This window comes from Enhydra lutris, unplaced genomic scaffold, assembly GCF_002288905.1.
Source record: "Enhydra lutris kenyoni isolate GAN:26980312 unplaced genomic scaffold, ASM228890v2 scaffoldscaffold12, whole genome shotgun sequence".
Taxonomy (NCBI): Eukaryota; Metazoa; Chordata; class Mammalia; order Carnivora; family Mustelidae; genus Enhydra; species Enhydra lutris.
This window is the reverse complement of record NW_019154096.1, coordinates 28694291-28710582: the sequence shown is the minus strand read 5'-3', so window position 1 is coordinate 28710582 and position 16292 is coordinate 28694291. Positions and strand designations below refer to the sequence as shown.

At 47.0% G+C, this 16292-nt stretch overlaps 1 protein-coding gene across 1 annotated transcript in view; it reads left to right on the top strand.

Moving 5' to 3' along the window:
- LOC111145446 (dual specificity phosphatase and pro isomerase domain containing 1) overlaps positions 1-16077 on the top strand; it is a 36073-nt gene extending 19996 nt beyond the window's left edge. The window contains exons 3-4 of the mRNA XM_022500335.1: positions 4526-4746; positions 15833-16077. Of these exons, the coding sequence (XP_022356043.1) occupies positions 4526-4746; positions 15833-16077 (466 nt within the window). The remainder of the gene's footprint in view (positions 1-4525; positions 4747-15832) is intronic.
- The last annotated feature ends 215 nt before the right edge of the window (positions 16078-16292 follow it).

The following is a 16292-nucleotide window of genomic DNA, read 5'->3' as shown; positions in this document are numbered from 1 at the left end:
AGAAATGTGTCCACTGTTTTGAAATCCACCAGCAAGGAGTAGGTATGGTCAGGACTCCAAAGGAGAAGGTCCCCATCATGCCCATGAAATGACACGAGGCCATAAATGTCAGACACATCCAAATGAAAAGGGTGCCAGATTACGGTGGGGGGCACGAAATCAGTGGGTTCTCCCAGACCCAGGGGGGTGGAGAACCGTCCAATCATCTGCGGCCTTTCTTCAGCGCCCACTGCAGAATCCTGGCAACATGGGAGCAGCCGGTTTCCCACCACAAGGGAGCTGGGGGAGGGCTTGTGTGGATGTAGGCATGCGTGTCCCTCCTCCCCTGGGCTCAAGAACACCTGTGGAAAACGGGCTTTCGGGCAGATGCGAGGCCTTTGGGCCTGGATTCAGGAGGGCACCAGGCGGTCTGGAGAAGTGGACTGTCAGGAGTGCTGCCCAAGGAGACAGCCCCACCGAGAGTGCTCTTATTCCCAATTCCTCAAGGGGGATTGAAACAAGCTTCCCGGAGGAACTTCAGGGGACCAGAAGGAGGCTGGGCCAGGCCAGATAAGGAGGAAGGGAGGGGAAGTCTCTGAATGAGGAAACTGGTCCCTGCCAGAAGGAAGTCATTTCCCTGGCCCTCCAATCTAGAGGAAGAATCCAGAGGCAGGACAGAGGTTCGTGGGGAGAGGAGATAAAGGGAATTGGGTCAAAAACAGAGATATGAAAAATACAAAAACAAAAACAAAAAAAACCCCAGAGATATGGCAATGTTCTTCAAAAGTAAACTGCACGAGTCCAGTAAATGTGTGAGAAAATGTCCAACCTCATTGCTAAAAGAAATGGAAATATGACATCTTTCTTTTTTTTTTTTTTTTTTTTGCCTATGAAATTAGCAAAGAATAAAAATCAGGCTGTAAAATGAGCAAGCTTTCTGGAGGATAATTTAGTAACACATATCAAATGTGTTTAAAAAAATCTCATACCCATTGACCCAGCAATTCCACTTAAAAAGAAATCTCTCCTAAGGACATAATTAAGATATGTGCCCAAAGAAATACAGCAAAGTTGTTCATTTATAGTGTTTCTTATAATACCCGCCACTACCCCTTCAGGAGAGAGATAAAGATAGAGATAGAGCAAGAGCAAGAGGGAGAGGGAGAGAGAGGGAAAAAATGTCCAAAAATAGGAGCTGGGTGAGGTAAAATTGAGATTTCCCTATAGACTGGGACAGCATGCAGCTATTAAAGGCTATGTGTTGACAGAGGAAGATGTTTACAATGTAACACCATGTCAAAGTTTTTGAAACTTACATATGGTATCATACCACCAAACGAATCTTTATATAAAATATATAAATCTATGCATAGAGAAGTAACTGGAGAATCTTACATCAAAAAGCAAATAGACTTCATCTCTAGGGCAGGTAGAAATACAGGTGATGTGTGTGTGTGTGTCGGTGTGTGTGTGTGTGTGAATAGGTTTTTCACATTCTGCACTGAGCATGTGTTCTTTTTATAATTAGATGATATATTTTGATGACATATTATTACTTAAATAAACACATGGCTTACATTGGGATTTTTTTTTTTTTTAATTAAACATCCAGAAACTAAGGCTTCTGCATCACCTAGGTTCTAAAGGTAAATTTCTAAGTCCGTTTTTTCTCTGGAGATTTTCTCCTCAGCAGAAGCACATTCCTAAGTCTCTTTTCCACATAACATGTCTAAGCAGGCGGCTTTAACATAGAAGAAAACCACAATACAGGGCTAGGGAACTCCCCCCGCCCCTCAGACCCACCCCACTCCCAGGAGTGGCAGCTGCAGAGCCCCCCAAAAACCTGCAGGGGGCCTCAGACACCCAGCAGGTCTGATCCTCCCCAGGAGCCCTTTCCTCTCCTTCAGACATAGCTAAAACTAGCTCTGCCGGCTGACTATGGAAGTGTCAGGCAACGAGTTTTGTCACATATCTACCCTGATCCTTGACCCCCACAGCAGCAAATGCAAATTGCTATTTATTCAAACTGCCACTTGATTATGTTGAAACCCAGTTGCTGAACCCAGAGAGAACAGTCTTTATGGTGGGTAGGAACTTCCTGTCAAGGACAGTTAATTTTAATTTTTCCACTGAGCTCAACCTCAAAGTGAGGTTGATTGCTACTCAGCAAGATGGCCTGCATTAGTGGAAGCTTTAATTGAGCGCAGATCTATGTCCCAAAAGCATAATGTTTGTTGTATACATACTTTGGGACAAGAAGAAAAATGAAAAACAGTTCTTTCTGAGGAAAAATTGAAAGCAGAATGTGGTCCATAGTCAGGATGGCAGCACCGAAGACCAGCTGGGGGACTTGGGGGAACACTCCACCATCCCGTGGCTCAGTTCCAATGGGCTCTTTGCAAATGTCTCTAAAAGCTCAGTGTCTGCATTTAGGTCTCTCTTTCCCAAATACTGGACTCCATCATGGTTCTTCTCATGACCAAGAAAAAGCTCCAGGAAAAGAGCAACAGATCAGGGGCTCTTGGCCAAGGGGCCATGGCATATGTTTCCTGCTGCAACAAGGCTCCTTTTGGCCCAAGGTATTGATCAGTATTAACATTCAATATGGTGCCGTTGTCCACATCCTTTTATAAGCGACCCTAACATGAGCCCTCAGCTCGAGCACAATGCCACTTCTGGCTTCTTATTGTTATGGTTCCAGACCCCTGTCATCTCTTTCCTGAACTGTAGAACTGATCTTTGCCCTGTTGATGGGAGATGTCGTCTTAAAACCTAGTTAGGATCACCCCTCCCCAAACACGGTCAAAAGCTGTCCTTGAGCCCCCCAAATACAGATCTAGGGACTTCCACCCTCCAACCCCACACTCCCTCTCCAGACCTTTCTCTCCCTTCCTCTCACATGCTATGCTCTGGCCAAATCAGCTTCCCCCTCCCGGCCCCCTTCCCAGTCCATCAGCATGGCCTGCCGTGACCCCACCTACTCCAACCGCCTTCCTCTCCTGGCTATACAACAGCCTCCAACAGAGCTCCCTGCTTCTACTTTCTCCCCTCTCCAACCCATGTCCACACATCTCCAGACTGATTTTATAAAAAGGAAACAATGCTCACCGCTTCCTTAAAACCCACCATAGCAGGGGGTGCATTCCACCACACTATCAGTAAAAGGCAGGCTCTCCCCTGTGGCCTACAGTGTCCACTATGACCTGGCCCTGCCTACCTCTCCAACCTCCTCTTGTACCACTATCCCCTTGCTACTAGAGCCACACATGCTCACCTTCTCTTCTTAGCACTTGCTGTGTCCTCAGCCTGGAAGAGACACTTTTCCTCCTGCTCTTCCCCTGCCTAGCCCCTCATCCTTCAGTCTTAGCTTAATACTACCTCCAGCAAGGCCTTCTCTGACCACCTTACTTAAAGTAGGACCACAGCCTTTTGGCACAGCTCGTACAGCTAACTGAAATGATCTTGTTTATTCATTTGTTGTTTATTTGCTCTTCCCATGAGAATCTATGCTTCTGGAGCGTCCTTGACTAACCCGTTCACTGTTACATCGTCAGCCCCCAGGACAGTGCCTGGCACACACGGGATTCTAAATCATTATTTGTGATTAATGATTGATTACAGGAAGTAATACACATTTCCCGAAAGGCCTTCATTATCTCCAGCCTCCACCCCTTGGGCTATGCTACTTCCTTGCCCTTGCCTCCCTCTTCCCCTCTGTCACCAAGCGCTGACATTTGTAGTAAAGCAAACTCAAAGGGCCCTCACCCCTGAAAGTCCCCCCTGGCCTCTCTAGACATAAATAATTCCCACTGCTTCTGACAACCTACTTCTGCCCTATATTCCAAGGCCACCTACTTCAATGTGACTTTATTCCTTGTTCCTGGAAATTCTTGCCTAGAAAGGTAAGGCTAGAAATCAGAAAATCATGGTAGGCTCCAGGAACTTCTTGAAATCAACTCCAACAATAGACAACTCAAATACCTCTCCTCAGAAAAATGCTTTGCCCAACTAGGTAATGATTCACTCATTAAAGTAAGGGTTCGACACTGTGTTCACTACCTGTGTGTACATCAATGTCAAGAATGTTGCCCAATCCCAATCAATTCTTTGCATGGAAACAGCATCTTAAACCATTCATTCGAGCCCCAACCCACGAAACCCTATAAACATCTGGAAGGTTCAGAGGAGAGGCCTGCTTTAAAGATGAGATGAACAGGTCATTCTGGTGTCCTTTTAAGGGATATGAAATTTAGGGCATAGTGTCTACACCAGTTCTTCTGTGTTTGGTGAATGATGAAGGAATGAACGGACCAAGGACTAGCTCATCTACCCCACCCTTCATTCTCACCCTTCTCAAAGAGGCAGAGCCAGGAACATGCAGCCCAGGGGTCAGTTAGAGCAGGGCTTTGGATGACAGAAGTCCTTCATTTCAGTGACTAGGCCTTACTTTGGCACTGACAGCAGAAAACCAAGGGCAGCCCCTGAGAACCCCCCAGATCCAGGCCAAGGCACCACGCAGCTAACCAGCCTCTCCCCTTGTGCCCAGGGCGACAGCTCTGGACCGCTATGGGCTGCAGAAGGCCGGCTTCACGCACGTGCTGAATGCGGCTCACGGTCGCTGGAACGTGGACACTGGACCCGACTACTACCGCGACATGGCCATCGAATACCACGGCGTGGAGGCCGACGACCTGCCCACATTCGACCTCAGTGTCTTCTTCTACCCAGCGGCCGCTTTCATCAACACGGCGCTCAGCCTTGACCACAGTAAGAGACCCACCATGAAACAATCCCAACAAACCTGCCTGAGGCCCCACCCCTCACCTTGGCTGGAGATGTGATCTGTGCACTCACAAAGCCTGTTCTTGGGGGTTGGGAGTGATTGAGTTGGGATTATCTGAGCCCCAGGAGGCTGGGAGCCACCCTGAGCGTGCTGTTTGTGGTCTTAGGGAATTGGAGGGTTCAGAGGAAAGGCCTTTGGTCTGAATCCCAATTCCTAAGGCTCATTAGCGAGCTTGGAACAGCAAGGATGCTGTCTGCATGCCCTCAGAGGGACTATAGCCCAGATGTCAATTGTCCAAACCTGACTAATAGCTGAGGTTTCAAAGCCAGAAAAGCTTCAGGGAGCTGACTTGACTGGGAATTCATGGAGAGATTTCAAATTCTCCTGCCAACCAACCGAGCCCGCAGCCTCCCCTAACCCTCCCCCCACCAATACCACCAACACACAGTCTGGTGAGGCCCCCTATAGAAAGCCGACAACCTAGCCTTCTAAAGGGCGAATGATATAGGAGAACCTGAGTTTTGCACCCATGATGTCCAACTTCCCCAAGGTTAATTATCCATTTTTAAAATCACAGTGCTAGTCCTTGCACTCAAAATGCAGTTTTAGCCGGTCTAAGCCAGGTAAAGGCTTCACGGCTCTTTCCGAGAGAAGGGCCTGGCTTAGGTTTGCACGGCGGTAAAATAGTTTGCAATTATTGCTACAAGGGGGTGTCTCAGAGGCATTTCATAGAGACCAGAGGGACTTCTACTCCCTACTCAGTGCTCTGACTTTAGGCCCACGTTTCATACCCCTTTATGGGGCCATCACATTGTCCAGTTACTAAACGCCTTTCTTGCCACAAGAGACTGGGATTATGAGGCTCAGTGACTGGCTGACCAGCCTGCTTCAGGGATTTGCACTCTGCAGCTGGGCCCCGGCCGAGTCCCAGACCTTGATGGCCGTCCCCTAGTGGTCCTGGCCCCGCAGCTGGGCACCAGGAGTTTGTCATTGTTTTGGTTCAGAAAACAAAGTCCCAGTGAGGAAAACCCTCACAGAGCTGAAGGGCTCCTATTCGGGGATGCCTCATTTCAAAGTCACGCTTTTATGAGACTATTTGCGGACAATCTTTTGCATTATATGCAGTCTGGGTTTCTAGGCAGTAGGCCTCTGACTCATCAACGTGAGGTAAAATTCGCCTTAGATTATTTGAAGTTAACCGAAAACATATTTGACAAGAAAAAAAAAATGAGAAACTGCTATAGCCCAATCCTTTGGTTTCTGTTTAATGTGTACTCTTTCGCCATTACTGTATCTTCAAACTTTTTCTTAATGGAAGGGGTCTGGCAGGCTTTGGAGAAGACGGGGCAGGATTTCACGCCATACAACTTACTAACAACGTGGTTTCTCTAAGCCTTGCTTTCTCAATCTGGTGATGAAAATATTTACCTTGGAAGGTTATAATGAGCATCAGCAGTAACCCACATAGAGCACTCCACATGGAACCCGGTGCACAGCAGGTCCTCAGATGTGTTTGATAAAGGGAGGTCGTGCACCATGAAACACATAACCACTCTAGCATGTGTGCGCCATCGTAATACAGTTTCCAATCCCAAAAGAAAAGGAAAAGGAAAAAAGACTTTCCAACTTTGAACTAGTGCAGTAGACTCACATGACAGCTTGTTTTCAGTTCCTGGCGCACCATTTTAGAGTCCTCCTCCCTCTGCTGAATTTGGGAATAATGGGGCTCGCAAGGCATGCGTACTCCTGGGCAGATCAGAGCATTGACGAGGAGATGTCAGGCTGCGGTGGATCCTGACCCGTGGGCCACATTTTCGAAAGCACCTAGCAAAGAAAAGAAAGGGTCAAGAGAGAAAAGTATGTGCTCAGGTCAGAGACTAGGCAGGGGATAGAATCAGTGGGCAGGGGGTGTGGGTCTAGACCTGTTGGCTGGGCAAAGGGAACAGGATAGGATCCCATTACCGGGTGGGAGGCTGGTGGATCCCTTCTCAGTGCTTTGCACTTGAATATCCTCAAGTCTGGGGCTCAAATCAATTGCAGACCCTGAGGAACCTGGCAGGGACAGAAGCGAATGAAGCTGACTGTGTCGGATGTGTGCTTGTTGTGAGATGGAGAACCCCAGATTCTCCCCAAAGGGGGTGCTTGCTACTCCATCTCAGCCAACAAACATGGGTCTGGTGAGAATCAGTGCAAATGCGATTGGTCAGATTTTTCAGGAAAAGTCTTCAATCTGGATGTTAATGTGAAATTGCCCAATTTTTTAAGTGTTGGCAACACCTTGAAATTTTCTTAAAATACCACAAAGACCAAACCAAAGAAATCCAGAGACTGTCCCTTTGAAACCCATGCTGGGTCGTCAGACTAACAAAGTAAGATGCTCATTAGTCAGCGATGGCACTGTCGCAGACTCCATCCACTGGGGACAGCCTGTACTCGGCATCCAGGCCGTGTGCAGGGGCAGCATGGTGCGGCAGTCATTCATTGGAAGGCTAGGGGACGCGACTCGGGCATATGGGAGCCAGGCATCCTCATATGTTTCCTATTATACTCTTGATGTAAGAGGTGTTGATGGACAGTCTGGGCTGAAGGCAAGGCATCTCTCTCTCTCCCCTCTCTTGTCTTTCCTGTTCTTCCTTGGCTAGTTTCTGCCACGTGTACACTGTTTCCCAGTGCTGCCCCTCACATCAAGTCTTGTTTACTTTTGGTGAAAAGCCTTCCTTGTGGTGCTGTAGAGCTGTATCGAGGCTTGTAGTGAGCCCCGTGGGACCCACCCCTACCCCTATCCTACCCTGACCCTTCTCTTCTGAAAGAACTCCCGGGACAACTGTAGTCACGCTTGAAAAATCTCAGAAATAAGCTAGTCCAGTGTCTGGCCCTTAGAGGCGGGGAAACAGACACCCAGAGAAGCCAAGTGATGTGCCCAGGGTCACAGAGCTAATCAGAGGCCAGCAAGAATTCCTCTGGTCACGCAGGCTTCTCGGAAGAGTCCTTTGGCCTTATTCTGAACATCCGGTGAATTTACCATATAAGAGGTCACCAAAAATCATGAAAGGTGAGGCACTCCAGATGGTTATAAGGTCTGGAAACAACTGAACGTGTCACTCTTCTGCGGAGAGAGATGTACCAACAAAATACTGCCGTGGAAACCCCATTTGGACGGCCTTAACTGCTCCTGGCATGGTGTCCTCGGAGGTGAAGTTGTGTGGTTTTAATTTAAGAAATCCCAGGGCCAATACTGGGAAGCTCTAAAGATCAGATTTTAGTATCACCCCTCTCCTTTTGTTCTTTCTTTTTCTTAAACAGTCCATAGCCTGCTTTTGAAGCCATCTTAAAATCTATTATGGATAAGGCAAGTATGAATAAATAAATGAAGTCCACTTTTGAGCAGAAGCTTGGCTCTCTGGTGCTTCAAACCTTTTTTTTTTTTTCCCCCAAAGATTTTATTTATTTGACAGAGAGAGATTACAAGTAGGCAGAGGGGCAGGCAGAGAGAGAGTGGGAGGAGGAAGCAGGCTCCCTGCCTAGCAGAGAGCCCGATGCTGGACTCAATCCCAGGACCCTGAGATCATGACCTGAGCTGAAGGCAGAGGATTAAACCACTGAGCCACCCAGGCAGCCCTGGTGCTTCGAAGCTTTAACCAGAGCAGATTTTCAGGGTGTTTTGAGATCCTCCTGCCCCACCGCAGCACACACGGGCCTGCCCCTCGCAGTTCAAAACACAACATGCACCCTCTGTCTGACGCCTTCCAACATACCCAGAACCATTTCGGGAAATGTAGGAGCTCTGTCTGCCTTTGCAGGCTGCTGAGGGAAGGAGGTGAGGGAGAGACAGGCAAAGAGCCTTCCTCCAAAACCAAGGCAGGAGGTTGTTTATAAGAGTCCACCCCTGGCAGGGGTGGGGTTGAGTTGAGGGTGAGGGGGGTTGGTGGGTAACAGGTTTGGCCTCTCTATCTGATTTGAGTGGCAGAGGCCTATCTTTTGATCACCAGTGAAAATGTGCACCTGGAAAGCAGCAGCAGCTCTGGATATGGGTTTTTATAAGATTGTGGGAATTCACCTTTTGGTAAAGGCCAAAGGGAACTATTTCATTGAAATGTCCATTTTCAAGACACAAACTGGGACCTCTCAGAGTGTTATAAGAATCCATTTAGTGGGTGCAACCAGCATTTCTTTTAAGAAAATGAATGGATTAGAAAAGAATTGTGGCAAAAGTTCGTATGACCTTGTGGAGCCTCTGCCTGCTATACACACGCTTGTGATATGGCATAGAATCCAAAAGCTCTGAATGTGGGGTCAGGTAGCCGGGGTGGGAATCACTGTTCTGCCACTTCCCAGCAAACTGGGCCGATCACTTCTTTGCACTTCGTGTCCTCTGTGACATGGGGATGATAATTGTGTCTCCCGCATCCGTTGGCTGGGCCAACTGACTGACTCTGGTAAACTATGTAAGAATGTACTTGGCAGGGGCGCCTGGGTGGCTCAGTGGGTTAAGCCTCTGCCTTCGGCTCAGGTCATGATCCCGGGGTCCTGGGATCGAGCACCGCATCGGGCTCCCTGCTCAGCAGGGAGCCTGCTTCCTCCTCTCTCTCTCTCTGCCTGCCTCTCTGCCTACTGTGATCTCTCTCTGTCAAATAAATAAATAAAATCTTTAAAAAAAAAAAAAAAAAAGAATGTACTCCGCAGATTTGGGGGTGAGGGGAGGTTCCACACGTGTAAGCCATGAATGGTTGTTCATGCACAACGGAGGGAGAGCCACTGAGATGGGAAATGCCAGTCCCGACGTAGCTACCTTCGCGCTTAATGCTGGCTGGCGTTAACCAGAGAGCCTGGGGGAGGCTCTGGTGTGGGTGCTGCAGGGAGAAGGCCCAAGGCCACTTCTGTGCCCTTGTCCTCTGAGCCCTCCCGGGAGCATTCTCACGCTGCACCCCAAAGGGTGCTGCTTAGCAGAGCCACGGAGCAAAGAGGGAGTGGTGCCTGGGGGTGCTGAGACAGGCCCTTACCCCGAGGGAGACCTACCAGGCTCCCAGGGTTGACGACATTAAGGCTCTTCTTCGTAAAATCAAAATTCAGCTCCAGGAGCTTCTGCTGGAGCTGAGCGCGCCCTTCTCTCCCTTCCCCCTTTCTCTTCCAACCCCCTCCATCTCCCTTCGCCCTTTTCCTCCCCTCCCCTCCCCTCCTCCCACTTAACAGACTTCAGGCTCCCCAAAGACTTAATGAACTACAGCTTTCATCTGTTTCAAGCATTTAGTCATGACAGGAAGAATTACCCTTTTTGCCAGGAGAGGAAGAAACGCTTTAGTTATCAGCAGAGCTGGCAAGAGGCCAGGCAGCCTCGGGAGCAGTCTGTGGGGATTAGAATGCCAGAGGTACATTCCAGTCAGGAGTGCGGTCATGCCACGCAAGAGCCAGGGCCAGTCGCCCCCAAACCCGACCCAGCAGTAAAGAAGCCGGCCCTGCTTCTTGCCTTCCTTTCTAGCCCAGGTGGACAAGGAAAAAGTGGTGTGGTCACATTCTTGTAGCTCAGCAACATGGCGGGTGGGATAGATGGCCGCCTGGTTAGCTCGTGGAGATTCGCGAAAATGAAGTGATCGAATGAACCGTTCCTTATGAAGCACCGTGTGTGTGGAGAGACCAAGATGGAGACCTTTCTGCTGGGCAAGGTGTGCAGGCCTCGCCGGCAGGGGGAACGGAAAGAGCCTCCCCAGGCCTGATGGTCGGGTCTTCTTGGATTTCTCACACTGCCTGGGCCACTGTCCTGGGCACGGTCCCCTGGCACAGGTGAGGGGTGAGAGTGAGAAGGACACAGGGAGCCACACTCATTCAGAAATATTCTTTAGCAAGCTGTTCTCCTATCCTGCTGATGTTCCACAAGCCAGATGATGTCCGTAAGTCTTCTTAGTCATCTTTCTGAGCTTCAGGCCCAAAGCTTAAGAACAGAGACATCACTGGGGTCACAAGTCTCACAGCTCAAACTGCCGCAGCCATCTCAACCCCAGCCGAGCTCTCCCACAATGACAGGAGAGGGAGCCACTGAGATGGCAGTGGTGGGGATGGGTGGAGAGCTTAACCTTACTACTTTCTCTGTCCACAGAGCCCAGAGGCCTGCAGGCAGCCTGCAGAAGGGCCTCAGCAACAAGTTGCTTTAAATGATTTCTAGTGACAGCACCTGCTTTTTGGGTGACCTCTGGTATGTCACTTAACAACTCAGAGCCTGTTTCCATCTGTAAAACAGGGATGATTGTAATGAACCTTGAAGGTTCTGTTAAGGATAGAATGAGATCGGGGGAGAGTCAAGATGGTGGAGAAGTAGCAGGCTGAGATGACATCAGGTCACAGGAGATCAGTTAGATAGTTACCAAACCATTCTGAACACCTACAAATCCAATAGGAGGTTGAAGAGAAGAAGAGCAGCAATTCTAGAAACAGAAAATCGACTACTTCCTTAAAGGTGGGACGTGCCGAGAAGTGAATCGGAAACGTCGGGAAAATAGACCATGGTGGGAGGAGCCAGCTCCTGGCAAGTGGCGGAGCAATGGAGCACAAAATCAGGACTTTTAAAAGTCTGCTCCACTGAGGGACATCGCTCCAGAGGCTAAGCAGGGGTGGAGCCCTCGCAGGGACAGCGTGGTCTCAGGTCCCACAGGGTCACAGAAGGATCAGGGATGTCTGAGTGTCGCAGAGCTCTCAGGTATTGGAGCAGGGAAGCCGGCTACAGAGACGGAGCTGAGGAGTGAGCTCTCAACTTGGGTTTACCTTAAACTGTGATCCGTGGCACAATCAGACCACTGCTCTTTGAGCAGGGACCCCACAAGTGGCAGATCCGGGGACTCATCTTCCTTCTCTGGAGGCAGGAATCTGCTGGGTTTGGAGACTCCAAATGGAGCTGTGTGCCAGAGACAGAAACACTTGGTCACAGGCCAGTTGAGCACGGAGCGCGGCCGGAGACCAGGGAGATGGGAGTGATTGACTGCTTTTCCCCGAGGGCGCACTGAGGAGTGGGGCCCTGAGCCCTCGGCTCCTCTAGGCCAGAGATTGGGAGGCCGCCATTTTCATTCCCTTCCTCCAGAGCTCCACGGAAAGTGTTCAGGGTAAAAAGCTCCTGAAAGCTAACTGGAGAAGATTACTCAGCCCTGCCCCTGGCAAGGGCGGTGCAATTCCGCCTCAGGCAAAGACTATTCTCAAATAATTATTCTCAAATAATCACTGCAACAGGCCCCTCCCCCAAAAGATCAGCAAGAACATCCAGCCAAGACCAAGCTCACTGATCCAGGGGAACAGTGGAATTCCAGAGGAGGGGAAAGCAAAGTATGGAATTCATGGCTTTCTCCCCATGATTCTTTAATCTTGCAAAGTTAATTAAATTTTTAAAATTTTATTATTTTCTTATTCTAATTTTTTAAACCTTTATTCTTTCCTCTTTTAACGTTTTTTAACTAGTTTATCTTAACAACACTTTTCTTAAAAAAACTTTTTGAAACTTCATTATTATAATCATAATTTATCCTTCATTGTATCTAACTTTGTTTTTTGTATACATATAGGGTTTTATCTTCTAAAATTTTTTGGGATACAACTTCTAATAGATCAAAATATACCCTAAATCTAGCACAGGGCTTTGTTCTAGTCTCCAGCCTGAGCAAATTCTCTCCACTTTCTTCTTCTTTCTTTTCCTAACCAACTTATCTTATCAACTCCTTTTTTAGAATTTTTAAAAAATTTTCATCTTTACAGTCATATCCCATCCCTTCATCGTGTTTACCCTTATTTTTGTATATATATGTAAGTTTTTCTTTCTTTAAAATTTTGGGAGGTAGTTTCTTCTAAGAGACCAAAATACACCCAAAATCAAGTGGGTGGCTCTGTTCTATTCACCAATCATATATATATATATATTTCTCTTTCCTTTCTTCTCCCCATGATTTGGGGTCTTTTCTGATTTGGTTAACACACATTTTTCTGGGGTCTTTGCCACCCTTTTATTATTTTATTCTCTCATTCATATATTCTTTTTTGTTTTTTGTTTTTTTAAGACTTTATGTATTTATTTGACAGAATGAGAGAGAGAGAGAGATCACAAATAGGCAGAGCAAGAGGGGGAAACAGGCTCCCTGCTGAGCAGAGAGCCTGATGTGGGGCTCGATCCCAGGACCCTGAGATCATGACCTGAGCTGAAGGCAGAGGCTTAACCCACTGAGCCACCCAGGTGCCCCTCATTCATATATTCTTATCTGGATAAAATGACAAGGTGGAAAAACTCACCACAGATAAAAACTAGAGGCAGTACTGAAGGCTAGGGACCTAATTAATATGGACATTGGTAATATGTCAGATCTAGAGTTCATAATGACGATTCTCAAGGTGCTAGCTGGACTTAAAAAAGGCACAGAAGATATTAGAGAAACACTGTCTGGAGAAATAAAAGGCCTTTCAAGAGAAATAGAAGAACTAAAATCTATCCAAGCTGAAATTAAAAAAAGCTATTAATGAGGTGCAATAAAAAAAAAATGGAGGCTCTTACTGCTAGACTAAATGAGGCAGAAGAGAGAATTAGTGATATAGAAGACCAAATGATGGAGAATAAAGAAGCTGAGCAAAAGAGAGACAAACAACTACTGGACCACGAGGGGAGAATTCGAGAGATAAGTGATACCATGAGATGAAACAATATTAGAATAATTGGGATTCCAGAAGAAGAAGAAAGAGAGAGGGGTCAGAAGGTATATTGGAGTGAATTATTGTAGAGAATATACATATATATATATACACACACATACGCGCGCACACACACACACACACACACACACACACACACACACACACACACAATGGAATACTATGCAGCCATCAAAAGAAATGAAATCTTGCCATTTGCAACGATGTGGATGGAACTAGAGGGTATTATGCTGAGCGACATAAGTCAATCAGAGAAAGACAATTATCATATGATCTCCCTGATATGAAGAATTTGAGAGGCAATGTGGGGGCTTGGGGGGGTAGGGAAGGAAAAAATGAAACAAGATGGGATGGGAGGGAGAGAAACCATAAGAGACTCCTAATCTCACAAAACAAACTGAGGGTTGCTGGGGGGAAGTGGGTAGGGAGAGGTTGGTTGGGTTATGGACATTGGGGAGGGTATGTGCTATGTTGAGTGCTGTGAAGTGTGTAAACCTGGCAATTCACCAGGGGCTGGGGTACCCCTGGGGCTAATAATACATTATATGTTAATAAAAAATTAAAAAATTTTTAAAAACATTAAAAAATAAAAAGGATAGAATGAGATCAAGCTCATTGGTGTGCTGTGTAAGCTCCAGAGCGCCCCCCAATGCACACCTGAAGGAATGCACATGCTGCCTCACCTTCCGGGGTTTCTCAGCTGGACCCAGCAGACGCCATGGCAGCATCCAAAGCGAGTTGTTTTGTTTGTAGAGATTCTTCTATATCTCTGGTTCTCAAACATTTTAGTCTCAGAACGCTTTGACCCTCTTAAAAAGTATTGAAGTCTTTAAAGAGCTTTTGTTTGTAGGTTATATCTATAAAACTGAAAAACTTCAAAGCACTTGTTTAAAATTTAAAACCCCCTTGCATGTTAAAATAATAACACGCTTTTATGAAAAACTGTATTTTCTAAAATAAAGCTAGGGAGAAGAGTGGCATTATTTTATATTTTAGGCAAATCTCTTCAATGTTAGGCCTGTTAGAATTCAGTTGGATTCTCATATTGCCTTCTGCATCAGTCTGTTGTGATATGTTGTTCTGGTTCAGGTATATGAAGAAAATCCAGCCTCATTCAGGTATGTAGTTGAAGGGTTATTTTATTTTTATTTTTTTAAGGAGGAATTTTGTTTTGTTTTGTTTTTAAAGATTTTATTTATTTATTTGACAGAGAGAAAGAGATCACAAGTAGGCAGCGAGGCAGGCAGAGAGAGAGGGAGAAGCAGGCTCCCTGCTGAGCAGAGAGCCCAATTCGGGGCTCGATCCCAGGAGCCTGGAATCATGACCTGAGCCTGGAATCATGACCTGAGCTGAAGGCAGAGGCTTTAACCCTCTGAGCCACCCAGGCGCCCCGACAAGTAATCATTTTTTAAAGGCTAGCTGTGATGTGGCATCTGAAACTATATCAATGAACTTCATACGTACTCTGTTACACGAAAATCCATTGGTCTGTCTTGCACTTTGAGTGGATTTTTTTTTTTAACCCATGCATGTTCATAATATCCCACGTTGGCCATTTGGAAGATATTGGTTCCCTAATTTATGTTATCTTCCAATTGTTGACAGTTTTCATTGTAGATTATCGAAAGAACGCATTTCTTAATATCACCACCAATCTCAACTGAAAAACTGTCAATCTCACAGAAATAGTTACAAGTTGCCAAAATTCTAATCTTTTTTTAATAAAGATTTTATTTATTTATATTTATTTATTTGACAGAGAGAGATCACAAGTAGGCAGAGAGGCATGCAGAGAGGAGGAAGCAGGCTCCCCGCTGAGCAGAGAGCCCGATGCGGGGCTTGATCCCAGGACCCTGAGACCATGACCCGAGTTGAAGGCAGAGGCCTTAACCCACTGAACCACCCAGGCACCCCCCAAACTCTAATCTTTTGCTCAAAGCCTTGCATTTTATCACTGGCAAAAAATACCATTGGTTGTTTCCTTTGAAATGAGAGACTTACTTCGTTCACTTTGGAGACAGAGTCTGCGAAATACCCAAGTGTAAATTATCCTGGTTTTCCTGTCATTTGTTCTTTTACATAAAAACGGTGTTTCATGAAGAGTGGCTAATTCAGCTCGCAACTCAATCTCACATATGTTTTTTTCTTGCGATAACCATCTGACTTTGGTACTCAGCCCAAGTGCTTTATGTGTACGTACGATTTTATCACAAAGAATATTAAGTAGAAGTGTAACCAAAGGCTGAAATTTGATAAAAGTCATTTTTACTGCTTCATCAAGGATATTCTTAAGGGAAATTGGTATCCCCCCACCCTCCGGCCCCGACAGTGCGTGGTGACGAAGAATGCAATGATTACTAGCATAGTTAGGTGCCTCTTCTCCCCACTGCGTTTCAGGTAAGATCCTGGTTCACTGTGTCATGGGCCGCAGCCGGTCAGCAACTCTGGTCCTGGCCTACCTGATGATTCACAAGAACATGACCCTGGTGGACGCCATCCAGCAAGTGGCCAAGAACCGCTGTGTCCTACCCAACCGGGGCTTTCTGAAGCAGCTTCGGGACCTGGACAAGCAACTGGTGGAGCAGAGGCGACAGGCCCAGTTCAGTGACAACAGTGACAAGGCTGGTGAGAAGGACCCATAAAGCCCCTTGCACGGCGTGCAGAGACACTCAGGAACAGAGAGGGAAGGCTAAAATCGCCCTGCCCTGGGACTTGGGACAGTGAAACCAAAGCCCGACTTCCTCCCAACTCAAACTTCCCAGGTGTGTGCTGATGAGCAGGGAGGATTCAAAGCTGCCTCCTGACGAGCTCTTGGCTTCACAGTGGAATGAGGCAGACAGCCCTCTCAGCAGAACTG